Source organism: Balaenoptera physalus (genome assembly GCF_965194825.1).
Source record: "Balaenoptera physalus genome assembly, chromosome: 16".
Taxonomy (NCBI): Eukaryota; Metazoa; Chordata; class Mammalia; order Artiodactyla; family Balaenopteridae; genus Balaenoptera; species Balaenoptera physalus.
The window spans coordinates 46,385,871-46,405,354 of NC_138898.1; the positions used below are offsets into that span (position 1 = coordinate 46,385,871).

At 54.4% G+C, this 19,484-nt stretch overlaps 1 protein-coding gene across 1 annotated transcript; it reads left to right on the forward strand.

The window, feature by feature from the left end:
• Window positions 1-4,910: 4,910 nt before the first annotated feature.
• THBD (thrombomodulin) lies at window positions 4,911-8,722 on the forward strand. Its single transcript, XM_082431977.1, has one exon. The coding sequence runs from the start codon at window positions 5,100-5,102 to the stop codon at window positions 6,852-6,854; it is 1,755 nt and encodes a 584-aa protein (XP_082288103.1). The 5' UTR covers window positions 4,911-5,099; the 3' UTR covers window positions 6,855-8,722.
• Window positions 8,723-19,484: the final 10,762 nt, after the last annotated feature.

Genomic DNA, 19,484 nt, shown 5'->3' on the forward strand with positions numbered 1-19,484 from the left:
TGCATCAGAATTCCCAGGAGGGCTTGCCCAAACCCAGATGGCTGGGCCTAAGCCCTGGAGTTTGTGTTTCAGGAGGTCTGGGCTGGGCCCAGGAGTCTGACTTTCTGACAAGTTCAAGGTGACAAATGGTGTTTACAGAGAGAAGACGTGACACTGATGCTGCTGGTCTTGAGGGCTCCTTTCCACAAACTTGAGCGGGTCAGTGAACCTCTATGGGGGGCCAGGGAAGGAGCTGGTTCGGTGCGAGGTCTCAATGAGGCCATTCTGCTGCCCGGCTGGGTCCTTTTCCAGCACAACCACGCTGGGGGAAGTGTGTGCGCCCCTCGTCTCTGGGATCTGGTCAAAGGCAGATTCTGATTCGGGAGGCACAGGGTGGGGGCAGAGATGCTGCATTCTAACCAGCCCCCAGGTGAGGATGCTGGTCTGGGACCTCATGTTGGAGGGACAAGGCGGCCGCTTGGCTAGCAGATCCCTTCCTCTCCCTCTGCCTGTTTCCGACCCCAGCTGCCTCTCACTCGGCCGGAGGTGGCGATGCACGAACAGTCTGGGGCAGGGTGTCGACATTTTTGTCACTTCTACTGAGCTCTGGGGACTGACTCATTTAAATGACATGCTCAACAATTTGGAAAGATGCTGGGCCAGAAATGGAAATGGCAGCAAATACTTTCTGGGAAACAGGAAGCCAAATATATATTTTTTCAATCATTATTTTCCCCTGATTTAGAGACTGCTTAACTCCCCATGAAATACGACTTTGAGATTACAGGATAAAATACGAAAATGATGTCCAAGCTCAAGACCACAGGAAAACAGCAGAAGAGCAAACACTGTGAGAAAACAGAGTCATGGCTTCTCTGTAGCTTATTTCAAGTTCTGGATTTGCATGTTATCAGCAGTGTGTATTTACCCTGGTTGTGGTAGGACCAGCTGGAGTTTTAAATATGCACCATGGACGATGCTGCCAGGATTCTCCCCTGCATCTGTTGACTCCGAATTCTTCAGTGGCCAGCTGGCCATCAGGAGCATAAAAGTGACGTCCAGTTCCAAGGCGGAAGCATCCTTCCTCATTGCCTGTGGAACATGAGATAAGTATGTCCCCTTTCCTGGGGGGTCCTTTAAGGGACTTTGGAAGGCTGGGTCTTGCTAAATGTCCCAAAAGTCCCATCCAAAGGAGAATAAACTCTACAGAGAAGCCTTTGCCAGTGCTTCTCTGGGATCTGGCTTCAAAATTATTCCCAGTCTGAAAAGCATTCCCAGTGGTTTGGGTGTGGGTGAATGCTTACCCCTCCTTTGGTGGGTGGGCTGGCTCTGGGTGCAGGTGAGTGGGGTCAGGTACTCCCAGTGGGAAGCCACTCCCTCCCCTCTTCCCGCAGAGCTAGACGGAACCCCAGGCACCCCCCAGGCCTGTGGGTGGAAGCGGGATTTCTGAGTGATGAACTCAAATGTTGGCAGCCCCTTACCCCAGAGCAGAGCTCCCTCCCCACAGCTGCTCTCTGTGACTCCTTCACTCCCCCGGGGGGCCCATCTGCCCAAGTTCCAGATGTTCTCAGTCTGTTCACCCGGGAGCTGCCAAACCATCCTGCAGGCCTGTTCTCAGACCCCCGAGGTCTGCAGTAGCTGGTCTGCAACCCTGGTTGATGAAAATAGGCCGTGTACTCGCACCAGCATCTGTGAGTCGCTGGAAAAAGTCAATAATAAAAAGACAACGAATCCAATTAAGACACAGGTAAAGAATCTGAATAGACATTCAACTAAAGAAGACATACAAATGACCAATAAGCACATGAAAAGATGTTCAACATCATTAGCCACCAGGCAAATGTAAATCAAACCACACTGAGAAACCAGTTCACTCTCACTAGGATGGCTAGAATAAAAAAGACTATTTTTTCCTCCATTTAATTGTCTTGGCACTCTTGTGGAAATTAATTGACTAAAATTAAATACAAAAAGTTTTATTTTTGAGCATCTTTTCATGTGCTTATTGGCCATTTGTATATCTTCAAAGGGTTTATTTTTGGACTCTCAATTCTGTGCCATTGATTTATGTCTTTCCTTATGCCAGAACCACACTGTTTTGATTACTGCAGCTTTGTAGTAAATTTTGAAATCAAGAAGTGTGAATCCTTCTGTCTTGTTTCTCTTTTCCAAGATTATTTTGGTTATTCAGAGTCCCTTGAATTTCCATGTGAATTTTAAGATCAGCATGAACATTTCTGTAGAGAAATCAGCAGATATTTTAAGAGACTGCACTGAATCTGTAGATGAATTTTGGGAATTTTGCCACCTTAACCATATTAAATCTTCCAATCCATAAACATAGGATGTCTTTTCATTTATTTAGGTCTTTTAAAATTTCTTTCAACATTGTTTGCAGTTTTCAGAGTATACATTTTGCACTTCTGTTCAATTTATTCCTAAGTATTTCATTCTTTTTTAATGTTATTGTAAACGGAATTGTTTTGTAATTTCATTTTCAATTTGTGCATTGTTAAAATGCAAGTGATTTTTATGTATTGATTTTGTAACCTGTAACGCTGAAATTGTTTATTAGTTCTTATAGTTTTTGAATAGTTTTCTTAGGATTTTCCATATACAAACAAGACAATATCGTGAATAAAGAGATAATTTTATTTCTTCCTTTCCAATCTGGATGCCTTTTATTTGACTTCCGTGTGGAACTGCCCGGGCTAGAATCTAGCTCGAATCTCCAGCACAGGTGCAGGAGAGTGGGGTCAGGTACTCCCAGCGGGAAGCCACTCCCTTCCCTCTTCCCACAGAGCTAGACGGAACTGTTTCTGGAGAGAAACAGTGCCAAGCAGGGTCTTCATCAGGGGACCTAGGGGTTAACAAGTCTACCAGGCGTTCATGTTAGAACTAGAAAGTTCTTTTTTACATCTCTTAAGAAAAAAGCTGCTTGCCACACTTGATAAAGCTCTTTGGCTAAGGGTGAATCAGCTAGAACTCATCCGTGAAGTGACCCAGCCTGGTGACGGCCAGACCTGACGCTTCAACGTCCCTTAACTCCTTTAAGGGCTGGCAGGGGCTCAGAGGGCCCCGCCCTTCGTTTATGGCTTTGTCCGCCGTAGTCCTGAAATCCTTTGTAAATGCTGAACAAAGGGTGTGGCTGGTCCGGTCCCCTTTCCCGTCTCACGCGCCCACCTCTGAGGTCTCTGTAGGGGCGAGTTCCAGCCGGTGTCTGGAGGCCCCGCCCCGCCCCAGGCCCGTTGCACCGAGACAGCCTCTCCAAGGCGGCCAGAGTCGTGACACCTGACTCAGCTCTGCAGCCAGTGGGATGTCAGGCCAGCGCCTGCCCCGCCCCCACCCGGGGCTGCGCGGCTCTCCGATCTGGGGGTCTTTCCTTCCTCCTCCCGGAGGGGCAGTCGATCCCACTCCGGGGAGCCTCAGACCTCGGTGTCCCTTTTCGTGGGGCGCGGGGGGCAGCGGGATATTCAGGAGGCTCTGCGCCCGCGGGCAGGCGTCAGGGAGTGCAGGGGACCACAGTGCCTCCCCCCTTTCGCTTTCGGAGTGTCCCCGCGCCGCCCCCTTGGTCACTGCGGTCAGTCCGTCCGCCGGCAGGTGCTTGTCTTCCGCAGGTGAAGACACCACACTCTCCTGTTCTTTCGCAAGTCCTGGGCTCTGCTGGACGTGGGGGCCCGATCCTCGGGTAGGACGAGGGGTCCGCGTGTCCTGCCGGGGGAGAGGCCTCTGCGTCCCCACACCCTAACCCTTTCAGCCCAAGTTCGAGTTCACCAACGTCTTTGGTTTCGTTTAGAGTTCAACAGCGCCGCCGCCTGGCGCGTCGCAGTAAGTGACCGCGGCGGAGGATGGCACAGGGTGTTAAAAAAAAAAAGTTTGCCTCTCACCGTTCTGCTTTGGACCCACCCCTCCGCATTCCTGATCCGAGAGTGAGCGGATAAAGTCGCGAAAGTGACAGATTCCAGTCTCCTCCCAGCGCTCCCCACCCCACGCGTGCCCAGGACAGCACCTCGTCTATGTCCTTTGCCGCCCAAGTGGCATTTATGTGCTCCTCTGTGTCAATCTGATTGCTCAGCCAAAGGGAAAAACCCTCAACAGACAGACCCTCCCTGCGAGGGCACACCGCGCGTCCCTTTGGGGGTGCGAGTTGCACAGTCCCTCTGAGATGCTGGAAGAACTCAGACCAAACAGGCTAAACTCGCTCGCCCCCACAGGGCTCGGCGGGAATTCGCCTGCTACCACTTCCGAAGGGTGGCAAGACCTTGACGCCCTGACAGTGTCCCCACGACTTTCTCACGCGATGAGATGAGGTCTGGCCGTGGCAGCTGGCACTCAGGGACTCGTGGGTCCCCACTCGGGGACTGGGTGTAAGGCCAGTCCTCCTCCTTTGCGCGTGGTCGCCTCAGCCACGCCCTCTGTCTCCAAGCGCCTCCTTCTCTAGGCGCCCTGGCCGGGGCGGGTGTGGCTGGCTCGCCCTGCGCTCGTGTTTTTTGGGGAAGGCCACGCCCTAGGCAGCCCCTCTGGGTGGCGGGCAACTCCTCCCGCAGCCTGCAGGTCCTGGGCGCTACGTCCCCACCTCTCATTCCAAGCCCTCCTCGCCCAGTCTCCTCTTCCCAGAGCTCCGCAATCCAGCCTTTCCTTGAAATAGGTGGTAACAACACATTGATGAAGGAAAAGAAAGAGGACCGGAGGTTAAGGGCTGCGGGTTAAGCCCCTTGTAGGGCTGCACGCGTGGGGCGGGTCCTGTCGCCGCGCTGACAGAGGTGCTGCTCTCCCGGGAGCCTGCGCTGCCGGCCCCGCCCGAGGACCTCCCAGCCGGGGCCGAGTTTACTCATCCCCGCGAGGTGATCCCGGGCGCGAGGGCGGGCGCAGGGCGTCCGGAGAACCCAGTAATCCGAGAATGCAGCATCAGCCCTTCCCACCAGGCACTTCCTTCCTTTTCCCGAACGTCCAGGGAGGGGGGCCACGCACTTATAAACTCGGGCCCAGGCCCGCCCGCCTGTCAGAGGCTGCCTCGCCGGGGCTGCGCGCCGCAGCCGGACGCGCCTAGTCCGGGACCGACGCGAGCGGCTGTCGCCTCTCAGCCCCGGCCGGGCCCCTGCGCGCTGCGTGCGGACACTATGCTCCGCGTCCTGCTCCTCGGCGTGTTGGCCCCTGCCGGCCTGGGGCTCCCGGCGCCCCCGGAGCCGCAGCCCCTCGGCAGCCAGTGCGTCGAGCACGACTGCTTCGCGCTCTTCCGGGGCCCCGCGACTTTCCTCGCCGCCAGCCGGGTCTGCGAGCAGCTGCGGGGCCACCTGATGACCGTGCGCTCCTCGGTGGCAGCGGATGTCATCTCCCTGCTACTGAGCGGCGACGGCGGCGATGGCCCGCGGCTCTGGATCGGCCTGCAGCTCCCGCCCGGCTGCGGCGACCCGGGGCACCGCGAGCCCTTGCGCGGCTTCCAGTGGGTTACGGGCGACAGCCGCACCAGCTACAGCAGGTGGGCGCGGCCTCACGACGACGGGACGCCCCTCTGCGGTCCGCTGTGCGTCGCCGTCTCGGCGGCCGGGGCTCCGGCACCGGGAGAGCCGGCCTGGGAGGAGCTGCCGTGCGGCGCGGAGGCCGACGGCTTCCTCTGCGAGTTCAACTTCGCCGCCTCCTGCCGGCCGCTGGTTGTGGAGCCCGGCGCCGCGGCGGCCGCCGGCGTCTCCGTCACCTACAGCACCCCGTTCGGGGCCCGCGGCGCGGACTTCCAGGCGCTGCCGCTGGGCAGCTCGGCCGCCGTGATGCCCCTCGGGGTGAAGCTGGAGTGCGCGGTGCCTCCCGCTGAGGCCGAGGCGCGCTGGGGCCGGGAGGCGCCGGGCGCCTGGGCCTGCAGCGTGGAGGGCGGCGGCTGCGAGCACGCGTGCAACGGGAGCGCCGGGGCGTCGAGCTGCCTCTGCCCCGCCGACGCCGCCCTGCAGGCGGACGGGCGCTCCTGTGCGGTGCCGGCCGAGCACGCGTGCCACCAACTCTGCGAGCACTTCTGCGTCCCCGGCTTCCCCGACGCGCCCACCAACTACACGTGCATGTGCGCGACGGGCTACCGGCTGGCTGCGGACCAGCACCGGTGTGAGGACGTGGATGACTGCCTGCAGGTGCCCAGCCCGTGCCCGCAGAGCTGTGTCAACACGAAGGGCGGCTTCCAGTGCCACTGCTTCCCCGGCTTCGACCTGGTGGACGGCGAGTGCGTGGAGCCTGTGGACCCGTGCTTCGGCACCGACTGCGAGTACCAGTGCCAGCCCGTGGGCGGAACTGACTACCTCTGCATCTGCGCCGAGGGCTTCGCGCCCATCCCGCACGCCCCGCACAGGTGCCAGATGTTCTGCAACCAGACTTCGTGCCCGGCCGACTGCGACCCCAACAACCTGGCGATCTGCCGGTGCCCCGAGGGCTACATCTTGGACGAGGGCTCCGTGTGCACGGACATCAACGAGTGCAATAACGGCTACTGCCCTGGCAAGTGCCACAACCTCCCCGGCACCTACGAGTGCATCTGCGGGCCCGACACGGCCCTCTTCGGCCAGACTGGCACCGACTGTGACCCCATCAAGGTGAGCGGCGGCGACCAGGGCGGCGACGAGGAGGACGGCGGCTCTGGGGCGCTCCCGGGCAGCCCGACTCCCGGCGCCACCCCTCGCCCCTCGCCCCCGCCCGCGGGGCCTCTGCATTCGGGCGTGCTCGTCGGCATCTCCATCGCGAGCCTGTCTCTGGTCGTGGCGCTTTTGGCGCTCCTCTGCCACCTGCGTAAGAAGCAAGTCACCTCGCGGGCGGAGCTGGAGTACAAGTGTGGGGTCCCCGCCAAGGAGGTGGTACTGCAGCACGTGAAGACCGAGCGGACGCCTCAGAAACTCTGAGGGACCTCCCTCCCTGGCCCAGGTGTTGGGTGGCCTTTCCCTCCCTCCTGGGACTCATTGCTCCTCCCCTCTCCAGCCTGTCTCTCCCACTACCCCAAAGCACCTTAGCTGGCGTCAGAACTGGAGAAGACGCTCGCTCCTCTTCTTTCGCTGCTTCTACACTTGGCTATGGGGGTGGGGGCGCGTTGGAAGAAGTATGGCCCCAGCCATTTCCATGGTGTCATCGGACAAGTGGGCAGAGATGGCAGTTTTATAGTGACAAGATTGCAAAGTGTCCGATGCCCTCACCAAGGGGCACAGGAGGGGTGAGTGTTCTTGGTTGGCAGCCTTGGGGCAGACTTCATCCCAGTGGACTAAGTGAAGTGTAATTGAGTCATAGATAATGACCAAGATATTTATTTTTTAAGTATTTTTTGTTCTTTGGCTTCTTTCCCTACCCTTGTGTCTCCGACACCCACTTTGTATCCCTCCTGCCTTTCTCCCTTCCCCTCTCTGCCCTTCCCTGTCTATATATTTATGTGCTCCCCCTTGTCATGGGGCCCTTATACTATCTTTTCCAGCCCTCTCGCATTTATGAAGCCAAGCCGCATTTCAGCCCTTTCGTTTCTCCCAATTTACCCCTCCCAGGAACTCGGCCAACCCACCTGAGCCACCCTACCTGTATTGGACCCTACTTCTGCCCTTAGCTGTCTGCCTGGGCAGAACTGTTATGTGAAACAGAAACAAAAACACTAGAAATAAGAATGGTTGGGAATTTGTTCTTTCAGCAGATTTGCTAATTTATCCTGAAATTTCAGGCTTCCAGAGCAATATCATTTTAACGAAGGTTAAGATGTGAAGGGCATTTGTTAGACTAATGTTGCTGGACTACCACAGGAATTCAATGCAAGGAGATTTTCATTTTTATTTTTAAACAAAGAACCTCCGTTTTATTGTTGTTGTTGTTTTGATTTGGACTGAAAAGTAGTCCTTGTTGTTAAGCTTCTGATGCAGTGTCTTTTCCTATTATTATTATTCCTATTATTATTATTATTAGTTATTTTTGACAATGTTGAAAATCTTTGTTCACATGGTTGCTCTAAACTGAGAGAAGATGGAAGCACCTCCTGGGAGACAGTGTAAGAAAGTTTTGAGCTGTAGGATTCATGCCAATGACCATTTGGACTCTCACTGTTCTTGTCATTTGTAGGCCCAAATAAAACCAGCTCTACTGGTTTCTTGAATTTGGGAGTTTGGGGATGCAGCCTGGAGCATGGCCAATTAGGGCCTCACCTTGATCAGGCCCTCGAGAAGTTCTCCCAGTTCGCAGGGGCCTTCTAAGCCCAGCCATTTGGAACGTGGTCCCGGGACAAGAGGCTGGAGCTGCCCCTGCCAGCTGGTTAGAAATGCAGACACTCAAGCTCCATCCCACCTACTGCACAAGAATCTGCATTTTAACGAGATCAGCAGGGGGTTGTCTGCTTCGTATATTTGAGGAGAGCTGTTCCAGACAGCTTCCAACATTCTGGAATAGATTAAATATGGATGAGTAATAAGTAGCAGGCCAAGTCAGGCCCTATATTCTCAAGAAACTGAGGAATTTTCCTTTTATAGCTTTGCTTTCTGGTAGAAAAGCCTAGGTACACACCTTTAGACATTGCCACACAGGGTCTTTGGTTCAAGTAAGCTAGGAATGAAATGCTTCATGCTTCTGTGTATGGAAAAATGTGTATCATGTAAATGTATCTTTTGTAATGCAAAGGTTTTCCTCTACCATTTTGTAAACTCAGCACATTTGTACATAGTTATTTATTTATTGGAGATAAACTAGAACACAGGCAAAACTCCTGCTTATGACATCACAAGTAGAAAATAAACAAATAACAGTGCTCTTGGGTTTTGTGTCTGTTCACCTCTCTCCCCCAGCCCCCTCGTTTTATGTTATTAAACGAGGCTCATGGACAATGCGCATGCCAAGAGGAGCATTTAAAGGCTGCCCCCCACCCCATCACTAGCTCCATCTACTCCAGGCTCCATCTCTGACTTTCAAAGATCTTTCCAGAGGAGATTGTTTTCACTGTAGAAGGACTTCATGTTATGTCTGTGTGCACAAATATTTATTTTTTCCTTCTGTAACCATAACAACTTCATACACAGGACTTATGCCTAAGTGTTTTAAAATATATTATAGGATTATTTGTTGGGACGAGTTAAACAGTCCTTCTTGGGGCATCTCTTAGAATCTTGGCTGTGTGTCCCTCTGTGAATGGTTTGGCATTATCTGCTCTCAGAGATATGCAAACACAAAAGTCAGTCTGTGGCTCAGAGACCAAGGTCTCATGCAGTATTAAATCATCCTCATTTCTCTTGGAGATAGGAAACACTGTCTTTTTAATACACACATTTCTTGGGCCCCTTTTCCTGGGATGGTGAAACTGGCTGAATTTTATATGCAGTGTTCTGAAAGTTTTCAGAAAGCAAAAGTTGGAAGAAAATTGAATTCAGTCAAATATCCAAATATTTTTATACATTTGGATCATGCCGAATTTCTCAGTTTTAATCTGAGTAGTTGCTGTCGTGCAGATGCAGTTGGAGATGTCAACATCCATCTTGGATGAAGGAGACAGTTTTGGGGTGTGTGTGGAGTGGGTGATAGGTGAGGGGTGCCTTCCCGAGATGGCCAGTGCAACAGTGTTGCCCTCAGGACCTCGGAAGGCTAGCAGAAAACCAGATTCAATAATAGGTACATGTGAAGGAAGAACTCGATGAGTGGGAGCAAAGCAGGTGCAGATAAATCATGCTGGGGGTCGAAAGGGGAGAGTGATACCTTACCAATCATCCTCACCACCCGCCCTTCCACTTTTCAAAAGGGTCTGCTCCCAGGAGCAGTCAAATTGACTGTCAAAGTCTCACTGCTTTAGGATGTCTTCCTCCAAAGAAGAGATCCTTTCTCAAGAACACAAGAAAACCAAAACATGCTTTCAAGACTCAGAGGCAAGAACCCTTACTGGGGCATCTTGGACCCCAGGACACTGGTGGGGCGAGGCGAGGTGAGGCACAGACCCTCGTGATATGCCTCACTTCCTGTCCCGTGGGAGATCCAACAGGCTTCACCTGAACTTGAGATTTCCAAACTTCAGCCTCTCTCTGAAAAAGACACCATATAAACAAATCACTTAACTCTAAAAATGATCCCCCAGCGTTTCAAACCTGGGTGGCCCTTGTGAAATGGGCCGTGGGCCCTGCCTTCTATTCACATCGTTGTCATCCAGGTCTCCCAGTCTCAGCAGTGGTGTGCGGTGTGTGTTCGCTGATGGCGTTCCAGGGCTCATGGGGCCTGGGGAAGGAGGCCAGGGTGGATGAGTCAGAATTTGATTTTATGACTCAAATGACTTTTTTGCCCTCCGACCGAACCGCTTGGATCAGTTCAGCAAACATTTATTGAGCGTGTGCTCTGTCACTGGTGGGTGACAGGCATGGTGACAAACCCCTGCCTTGAGAAGCTTGAGCTCTGGTGGGGGAGACAGACATACAACAAACGATCCCCGCCCCCCCCCCCCCAAACTGTAATTGCCTCTGAAACAGTGGTAGGAGCCGGGGAGGAGGAGCACAGCACGAGAGGGCTGGAGAGCCTGCTGGACCAGCTGACACAATTCTGGACGTGAAGGAGGAGCAGGGGTTGGTCAAACACAGAGCGGAGGGCAGAGCAGTCTGGGTGGAAGGCACAGCATGTGCAAAGGCCCTGTGCTGGGAAGTGTCTTGGCAGAGGGTGTGGAGTGAGGTGAGCAAGGAGGAGGGGGTCCAGGATGAGGCTGCAGAGGTGGGATGCAGAGAGAAAAGTGGAGGGGGGGACCATAGGTCAGCTTAGAGATGTCGAATTCTGTCCTCGGTACAAGTGGAGGAGTTTCATAAGAGCGCGCTGGTGCACCATTTACGTGCTGAAATCATTTGAGAAGGTAACAGCTACTTCTAGACTTATTTACGTATCCCCACGGCAACACTTGCACAGTTTGCATTGTAAGAATCCAGCAGGGCCAACAAAGAGTGTGGGTGTCATGCACCCCAGATCTGAATCCCAGCCTGACATGGGTGGTCACACGGCCACGGGCACCACACAACCCCTAAGACTGGGAGTTCCCTGGTGGCCTAGTGGTTAGGATTCGGTGCTTTCACTGCCGTGGCCCGGGTTCAATTCCTGGTTGGGGAACTGAAATCCCACAAGCTGCACAGTGCAGCCAAAAAAAAAAAAGAAAAAAACCCTAAGGCTGTAAACAGGGTGCCGGCCCAGCCCCCTCTGGGGTTTCCATGAGGATTAGGTGAAGGGAACTGGCCCAGGTCTGGCACACAGCAGGTGCTCCATAAACGGGGCATGCGCGACAACGAACTGGTGGGTGTGTAAGTGGATAAAGAAAAAGAATGTGTTGGGATCTGGAGTGTCTTGAGGGCAAGTTCAAGGTTTCCAGAAAGTGGAAAGGGTTCTTTCCAGGCACGGTGCGGTCATTTGGAAGGGCTGTTGTCCCACCTGGACAAGTGTCCTGGTGGGGTCTCGGGCATCAGGCAGAGCCGCAGGAGGGGATGTTCACACAGCGGAGATGCAGTCCCTCCTCAGCTGTAAAATCCATTTCAAAGACCCATTCTCCCTGCTTACAGGCCCATCAAAGTCTGGGGGAGCAGAGCCCCCTCCACTGTGCTCCCAGGGAGGCCACAGAGGAGGGGTGACCACAGCCCAAAGCACCCCCCAACTCCAGCTGCCACGTGGGGCCCCAAGTCTAGTCACACCAAAGAGGAACCTGCCAAAGAGGAAAGAAACTTCAGTTCCAAACAAGGGACTGGCCCTGTGTCCACAACTGTCCCAGTGGGACTCTGGGCCAGTGCCTGGCCTCTCCAGCCATCTGTCCGCCACAGAGGGCACCGCAGTGGGCCGTGGGCCTGGGCACCCAGCCCCCCGGGGAGTTACAGGCCCCTGGACTGTAAAACCCGCCTTTTTTAGCAAACAGTTCTATGAGTCCTGAAGAACACACATTCGTGGAACTACTGCCATCATCAGTATATAGAATATGTTCATGACACCAGAAAGTTCCCTCCTGTCCTTCCCCCTCTGCTGACGCTGGAGTTGTCTACACAGCAGGCCAGATAAAGCCTTTTTCCATTCTGAGGCTTGCTATGCCCCTAAGATCTCCCCAACCAAGAATCCTGTGTTTTCATGTTTGAATCACAAAGACAAGATTTTCCAAGGAATGACCAGACAGACAGCCTCTCTTCCGTTTCAGCAAACAGGTTTTTAACAAAACCCAGCTCACATGTCTCCCAAAGCCCTGCTCATTCACCCCGCGTTCCAGCCCGGGTTGACCGAAATCCTGGCAGCCCACCAGAGTGTGTAAAGACACACAAAGCAAGACGGAAAGCCTGCATAACACGCTTTGCAGGGAGGAGGGGCACCTTGAGGCACGCAGGAGGAAGTAAGGAAATACTGCTGCCCATGGAATCCCAAGTGGCCCCCCTGCACGGCCACAGCCCTTCCTGAGGCTCCTGGGCGTGACCTTCTCATGCGGACTGGGCAGGGGGCAGAAGACCCCCAAGCTCACAGTGGTGGTGTGTCGAATGGGGGTTAATCATTATGTCATCTCTTCGAGGAAAACCGAGGTTACGAAGAAGAGAGAAAAACATGTTTCCATGGTTGTCGTGACTCGGTGGGGGGCACCCGAGCACATCTGAAAACATCCCTGACCTTCTCGGCATTTCTTTGTAAAATAACACAGGCTACGCCCGACTCTGTCTGTCTGTCTTGTTCAGAATGTGTGCCTGGGTTCAGCGCTATCTCTTTTTGTTTTGAGAGAGCCCTTCTTCCTTTTTTTGGTCAGCAGGCTCAGATGTAGGCAAACAACAGATTTCCTCTCACAAGAGAAATGAAATATTGTTTTAACATCAGATTCTAACAGAATCAAAATCCTCTTCAGCCTGTTTTGAAAGTGTGATTGCGAAAGACAGAAGGACCCTGGGGATGGTTAGTTCAGTCACGACTGCTGGAAATGGTGGAAACAAAATGGGGCAGCAGAAGCAGCAGGGTTTCAGGGATCCAGTGAAAAAATAAACCAAGATTCCAAACTGGGGTCCGTGGTGATGACGCCCCCGCCCCAGGCCAGACATATCCCCCGACTGCACCTGAAATAACCTTCTCCTGAACAAGACATCCACGAGCTGTACCATCCTGGGAAGCCCCTCTCCTGCACACTCGACTTAGGGCAGGGTTTCCCTGTCCTCCTGGAATCTTCTCCTGTCCTCACCTGGAGGCCGGCCCCAGCTGCTCACTCTGGGCTGTTGGACTCAAGCAAACCTTCCCTCGGCCACCCAATGAGGAAGAGGAAGAGGAAGAGGGGGCTTGCCTCAGTCTCCTATACCCTCCCCCCTTCCTTCTGCCTCCCCCCTTAATTCCATTCGATTTCCTTGAACACATGGACCCCTACCTCCCACAGCCATGCCGGAGATCCGCACCCCCTACCCTGCACCCTCGTATTGGACAGACGGTTCGTTGTTCAATTCGTCTTGAAATGGTGATCTAAACCAGAAACACCAGTTTTGGCCCTTCTCTGCCAGCACTGACTCCCCCCTTTCTTCAAACATCTTCGCCCTGTCCTAAGAGGTAGGACTTGGGGAATCCCATGGGGACAGGAGGAGAAAGGGAAGCCCGAAGGCACAGGGCAAGGCCCCCTCTCTGTGGTTTGTCTGCATTTGCAGAGCGAGGGAATCGGTTTCAATCAACGGGGCTGAGACGATGCAGCACCAGCCCAGCAGACAGCCGTCCAGGCCGCGATGGGCAGACGGGGCTGGGTCCTGAGGAAGAGCTGGCTCTGCGGGGCTGCGGGGGAGCTCTGAGCCCCGGAGGGGAGGGGCACCCATGCTGAGGAGGCAGCAACCTGCCCGGCACTTGCTCAAGCCCCGGGTTGTGGTTTGCGGGGGGCGGGGGGGTGGTTTCTGGAGCCCAGGCTGCTGCTTCAAATCCAGGCCATCAGGAGGGCAGAGCGCCCTGCTTGGGGATGTGGGGAGATGGTGTGCTTGGGTGGCCTGCCTGCATCTGGGGAGCACCGTCCCCACTTCTCTTCCCTTCGGGTCCTCCCCATGCTGCCCCCTCAGCGCATGGATCACGGCCACCGAGAGGGAGGGACACGGTCCTGGAGCCAGTCCCCATCTTGACTGAGGTGGCAGTTAAACGATGGTAACCTTATACATGTCAAAATGCACAGAACTGTGCACCGAAAAAGAGTGACTTTTCCCATGTATATATTATGCTCCCATAAAAACAGATTAGAAAGAAATCACAGCCTCCTCGGAATGGCTAAAGAAAGCTGGATGCAAAAATATACAAAAACCAACCAAACACAACGCCCCTCCCCCAAATACACCCCCAGCACCTTGCACGCACCTCCCTGTCATCCTGTGCCGTCGGGTCGCTATCTGAGCGGTGAGCCTCCTGGGCCTGCCCCGCACACCTGGGCTGGATGCTCTTGCTCTGTCCTTTCTCCAGGGGCCACGCAGCATCCCTGCGGCCGCACTGGGCTGGTGAGCGGTGACCTGCCCCCGGCCTGTGTGTCCCCAAATCTGTTTTCTCACCCGGCGCACTGTCCACACCTCTCCAGGTGCCGGGTGGGGCTCACGGTGTCCTCATAACAGGAAGCCTTGGGTCTTACTCTGATGGTCAGTGCTCCTTTTCTAGGCAACGCGGTTGATGATTTTGGACTTTCTCAATATTGGTTCCCTCATTTTCAAAAGAGCCCCTCCCTGTTAGACACTAGGCCAATCCCATCACAGGACCAGGGACGCTGCCTTCTTGTTGATAAAATGATATAAAAATATTAAAACGATGAGAACACGATCCTGCCAACCTCCCCCTGAAAAGTGGAGGGCACATGCGCCCCAGCTTCACAGGGACTCGGGGTGGTCCATGGGGCTCTTGACCAGGTGGACCTGCACCTCTCATTGTCACCACCGTCCCACGGCCGGGTCCTAAGTCCTCAGTGGGGCCTATGAGGTCCTCGTCTGCTAATGCCTCCCACTGACTGGGCATCTCTGGCCTCTGTCCCAGTTACCCGGGGCACTGTCAGTGCCTCCCTTCCTGGCTGCTGGCACACACCGTCCCCTCTGCTTCGGCCCTTCTGCCCACCCTTATCCTTGTTTCTCCCACACAACTCATGGAGGACGTCGCCCCCCTCAGCCTTCCCGGGGAGCCTGCCCTGCACAAGGTCGGGTCTTTGAGTGCATCGCCTCACAGAGACCAGATCACTTCCCCGATCGTTCTTATTTTGGCTTAGAAGCGCACTCTCATTCCCCTGCTGATCTGATTAATGCCCGTGGTTGCCACTAACCAACCTCCAGGTTCCTCGAGGGCAGAGTGCTGATCACGGAGGCCCCAGCCCCGCCCTGCTCTGACAGAAACGGCAGGGGGTGTGCAGTCTGTATGCCTCTGCCCCCTTCCCCTGCCCCCTGTACTCGCCTCCCCAGAGCAGGGCCTCGGGGTGTGGTGCCGACTGGCCAGGTGCAACAGGACAGGCCTCCGGATTCTGACATTTGTGCTGAAGGAATCTGAGGTTATTCCATTATCTCCTTAAGGAGAGGGAGGATGCGGAATGGGAATGCTTCTCGGCAAACCGCCTGATGGAGAACAGCTTCGATGAGCAGATTTGCAGGAATCTTCCCAGCCACTGCTCAGGCTGCCAAGTTCGATTTCTAAGGTAGCACAGCCAACGCAGACCTCTCTTGGTTGTTTTTCCCTTTGATATCAGCGTTGGCACCTAAGGCGTGCTAGGTAGGATGTTTTTATGGTGAAAGTGAAGCGAAGAATTTAAAGATAAATGTGCAAATTGCATTCAAGTTTGCTCAAAACATAGTGCTGACAAACTGGGCAAGAACTCCGATGAGTGACCACCTGTCACGTGCAAATACCATCTTCCTGATTGTCTGGAAAAATTAAACACCTGGCTGGTCACTGAACAGTAAATTAAAGGCAATTTTAAAAGGTAAAGCCAGCTCACTGGTGGAGGGTACCTGAAGGCTGTTTCTACTTGGATAAAGATGTTTTCATTCCTGCCTGATGATCGAGGAAGGATACAGTGGAAACTGGTATTCTTGCATTGGTCAGAAACGCAGAAGTCTTATTTCCTTTTTGGTTAGTGTGTTGATCTATTTGTTTATATAGTCACAAACAAAAAAACAACAACTGTATGCTTGAAATAGAGTGGATTTCAACTCAAAAAAAAAAATGTTTTCATTCCTGATGCAGCCAAAAGCTGTGATCCTCTAGTCTTGGTAAGTGGAGAAGCACTGAGGTCAAAGGGTGTCTGCACAGCTGATGCCCCAGGCCAGTAAAATGTGCAAGTGTCTTCAGACCTCGAGGGAGGGTTTTATGCAGCCATTACAAAGGCCCCCGTTGCTACAGCTGGCAGTACCTCGCCTCTAGCACATCCCCAACAAATGATCAGCATGTTTTGCGGCTACTAAGTTGTTAAGCCCCGGGAGTCGAGAAGGTCCTGCAGCTGAAAAAGAGGACGGCCGGCAAGACTCTCCCCGCTCCACCGCATGATTTATGACTCCAAGGTCAAAGGCAGTGCCAATGCTCATTTTTAACAGGTTATGGAGAGAGCAGTATGCACAGAAGAATGCTGTCGTCCCCTCCCACCACCACAGCACCTTGCTCCAGCGTTCCTGATAAAATAAAGCCACAACTGGGAAGAACTCGAAACTCACAGTCTCCCTTTGTGCATATTTCAGGTGGGAAACTGAGGCTCAATGAGGTTATACCACTGCCCACGGGGCTGGCTGGTGCGGAGTTCCCCTGCCTCCCAGGGACTTCTCTTTCCATCACTTGAGGCTGCCTTGCCTTCAACCATCACCAACTAAGTTGAAAAGGTTGCATTGTTTTTTTTTTTTTTTAAGTATTTGTTTATTTATTTATTTATTTATGGCTGTGTTGGGTCTTCGTTTCTGTGCGAGGGCTTTCTCTAGTTGCGGCAAGCGGGGGCCACTCTTCGTCACGGTGCGCGGGCCTCTCACTATCGCGGCCTCTCTTGCTGCGGAGCACAGGCTCCAGACGCGCAGGCTCAGCAATTGTGGCTCACGGGCCCAGTTGCTCCGCGGCATGTGGGATCTCCCCAGACCAGGGCTCGAACCCGTGTCCCCTGCACTGGCAGGCAGATTCTCAACCACTGCGCCACCAGGGAAGCCCCCAGAAAAGGTTGCATTTTTAAATACTCAGCAGAGCATGAGTGTTGCCAAGACTCTGGGTCGGTGCCCCATCTTGCCCGCCGGAGAGTGTGCTCAGTGTGAGTCACTGTGGGAGATCCAGGAGGGGACCCCAGGCCCTACCCAGGCTGTGACAGAGGCCCGGCAGCGCATTCAGACCACTGCCTGTGCTGTGAACCCCTCACCTCGCTGCCATCAGCCTGCGTGGTTCACACAGGTCAGTTCAACCGCATCTATCAAGTGGCTGCCCTGCCAGGCACTGCCAGGCACTGGGGAACAAAGAAACAGTTCACTTTCAAAGGCTCTCAAGAGGTTACGGTTGCACGAGGCCCAGCACCAACTGACTCCAGATGCCCAAGGTAACTCTAGTGTGTCCTGCCAGGGCGGGGGTGGTCTGGCTGTGTCTGCGTGCATGTGTTTGTGTGTGCATGTGTACGTGTGCATGTGGGTTCAAGGGGCTCCGTGTCTTAGTTAGGAGCTGCCAATCCACAGCCATGTCTCCAGTCTGTGGTGCAGACTTGGCTACACATTTTCTCTCTGAGACAGATGGGGACCACCCAGTGCAGACCCGGAACATGTGCATATCCACCTCGTCCCCAGCCTACACAACACACTCATCACCACTGATCACTGCTTCCAGGTCACTGGGCTGGCTAGTCCCATGCAGGAGTAAGTGCCCAATGGTAAGGCTGTTTCTTTTATCATTCATTAAGGGAGAAGCTGGCATCTACAGCCACGTGGACGAAACCATCAGGTTAGGCCTCTAAGAGTCACCATGTGCTGGATGGGGAAGGGCCTCCTGATTTTAAAGGCAGAACTCTAAGGACCTGGGTTCAGTCCCTTGCCCGGTCACATGACACTGGAACCAGGACCCGAACTTGGCTCTCCTGCCCATTCCTGGAACATCAGGGGTCTGCTTACATCCCTGAAACCTGGCTTTGGCCCGATCTCTTCAGGGAAGGGCCTTGTTCCCTTTGCCCCGGCTCTCAGGGAGGAGCCCTGGCCCATGGTGGAAGCGGGGCATCCCCTCTGGCCTTGCCCTACCCTTTGGGCCCTGCCTCAGCCTTCTTTAGCTCCCCAGCAGCCCCCTGTGCCCACCTTGGAGCCTGCAGGCTGCCGGAGGAGACATGAGTCTGGCAGGTCCTGGACCAAGTCAGGCCCAGGATGTTTTCTCTTGAAGCCGCCCTTCCAGGAAGCCGTGAGCTCTGCAAGCCTGACCCTCGGGTGAGCGGAGGGGCCTCTCCTCAGAGGCCCTGCTCCCCGCCCGCCCCAGTATCTTCCTCTCACCGTCAGGACCCACCAGCCAAAGCCAGGAGTGTCCTTGGCTGAGCTGAGCCGGGGCCCCCGTGGCGCTCCCTGCACACAGAACAGCCCGCTTGCCGTTCAGCCTCCCACAGAAGCCCTGCCTGCGTCTCCCAGCCCCCACCTCTGCTTTTGGCAGAAAGCAGGATCAAAGCTCCTCTTAAGCCAGTTTTGTCCTTTGGGGAAAGATAATTTATCCTTGGGTGAACATCAAGCAAAAAATTATGGCCTTTTACTGTGTTCAGCCTACATTTGTTTATTATCAACATCTGGCTGATGTTTTCCTGAATATAGACTATTTTTTAATAGCGGGTGATACAGCTGCTTCCTCCATTCAAAATCCGGGCTGATTTCCATCTGCCTTCTCTGGTCTTCTTTCACCTTCCCTTGCTCCCCTCCCACCCAGAGGGAGGGGGCAAGAAATCCCATCATTGGAGCTAGATGAGATTTATCCTCTCCGCTTCTTTATTATGGACCTGGTTTCATGCCTCATAATAAACCCCACTCCAGGTCTCTCGAAACCTTTTCTACTCACAAAAAGCCTGCTACCGGCCCAGGACAACCAGGGTGACACTTGTGATTGCAAGCAGGTATTGGGCCGGGGGGTGGTCGGGGGGTGACAGAGTCTGGGCCCCAGGCTGTCACACACAAATATCTCTCTGCACAAGGGCCCTGGAACAGCAGCAAAGGGAGAGCATTTGGAGGCATCTCCCTTCCTCCTCCTCTTTCCGAACACGCTGTGTCCCCACCACAGGCAGAGAGAGAGTCTGCGCAGAGCAGGGGTGCCGGCTCCCTCCACCCTCCAGACGGTCCCCTCCCAGGCAGAGCTGCTGTGACAAGTCACGTGCAGGTGGCCACTCCTCCCTGGCATCCTCCCTTCTCCCCTCTCAAAAAACAGCCAGAGTTTCAGGAATGATTCACATCCTAGATCAGTTCTCAGAGGGTCCTACCCCCATGGAAGCATCCTTCTGAAAGTCAGCATGCTGGGGAGAGGGGAAGCCTGAGGGGCCCTGATGCTCTTGGGGTTGCACGAAGACTGCGGGAAGCAGGTGCCTGTGGAGGAAGGTGGTGGTTCTCAGGGGAGCATCCAGCATGGGCGATCTGCTGGGCTGTAGG

Bases quoted from the DNA above. Each gene is read 5' to 3' on its own strand.
- THBD (XM_082431977.1), top strand. From the start codon at position 5,100: ATGCTCCGCGTCCTGCTCCTCGGCGTGTTGGCCCCTGCCGGCCTGGGG.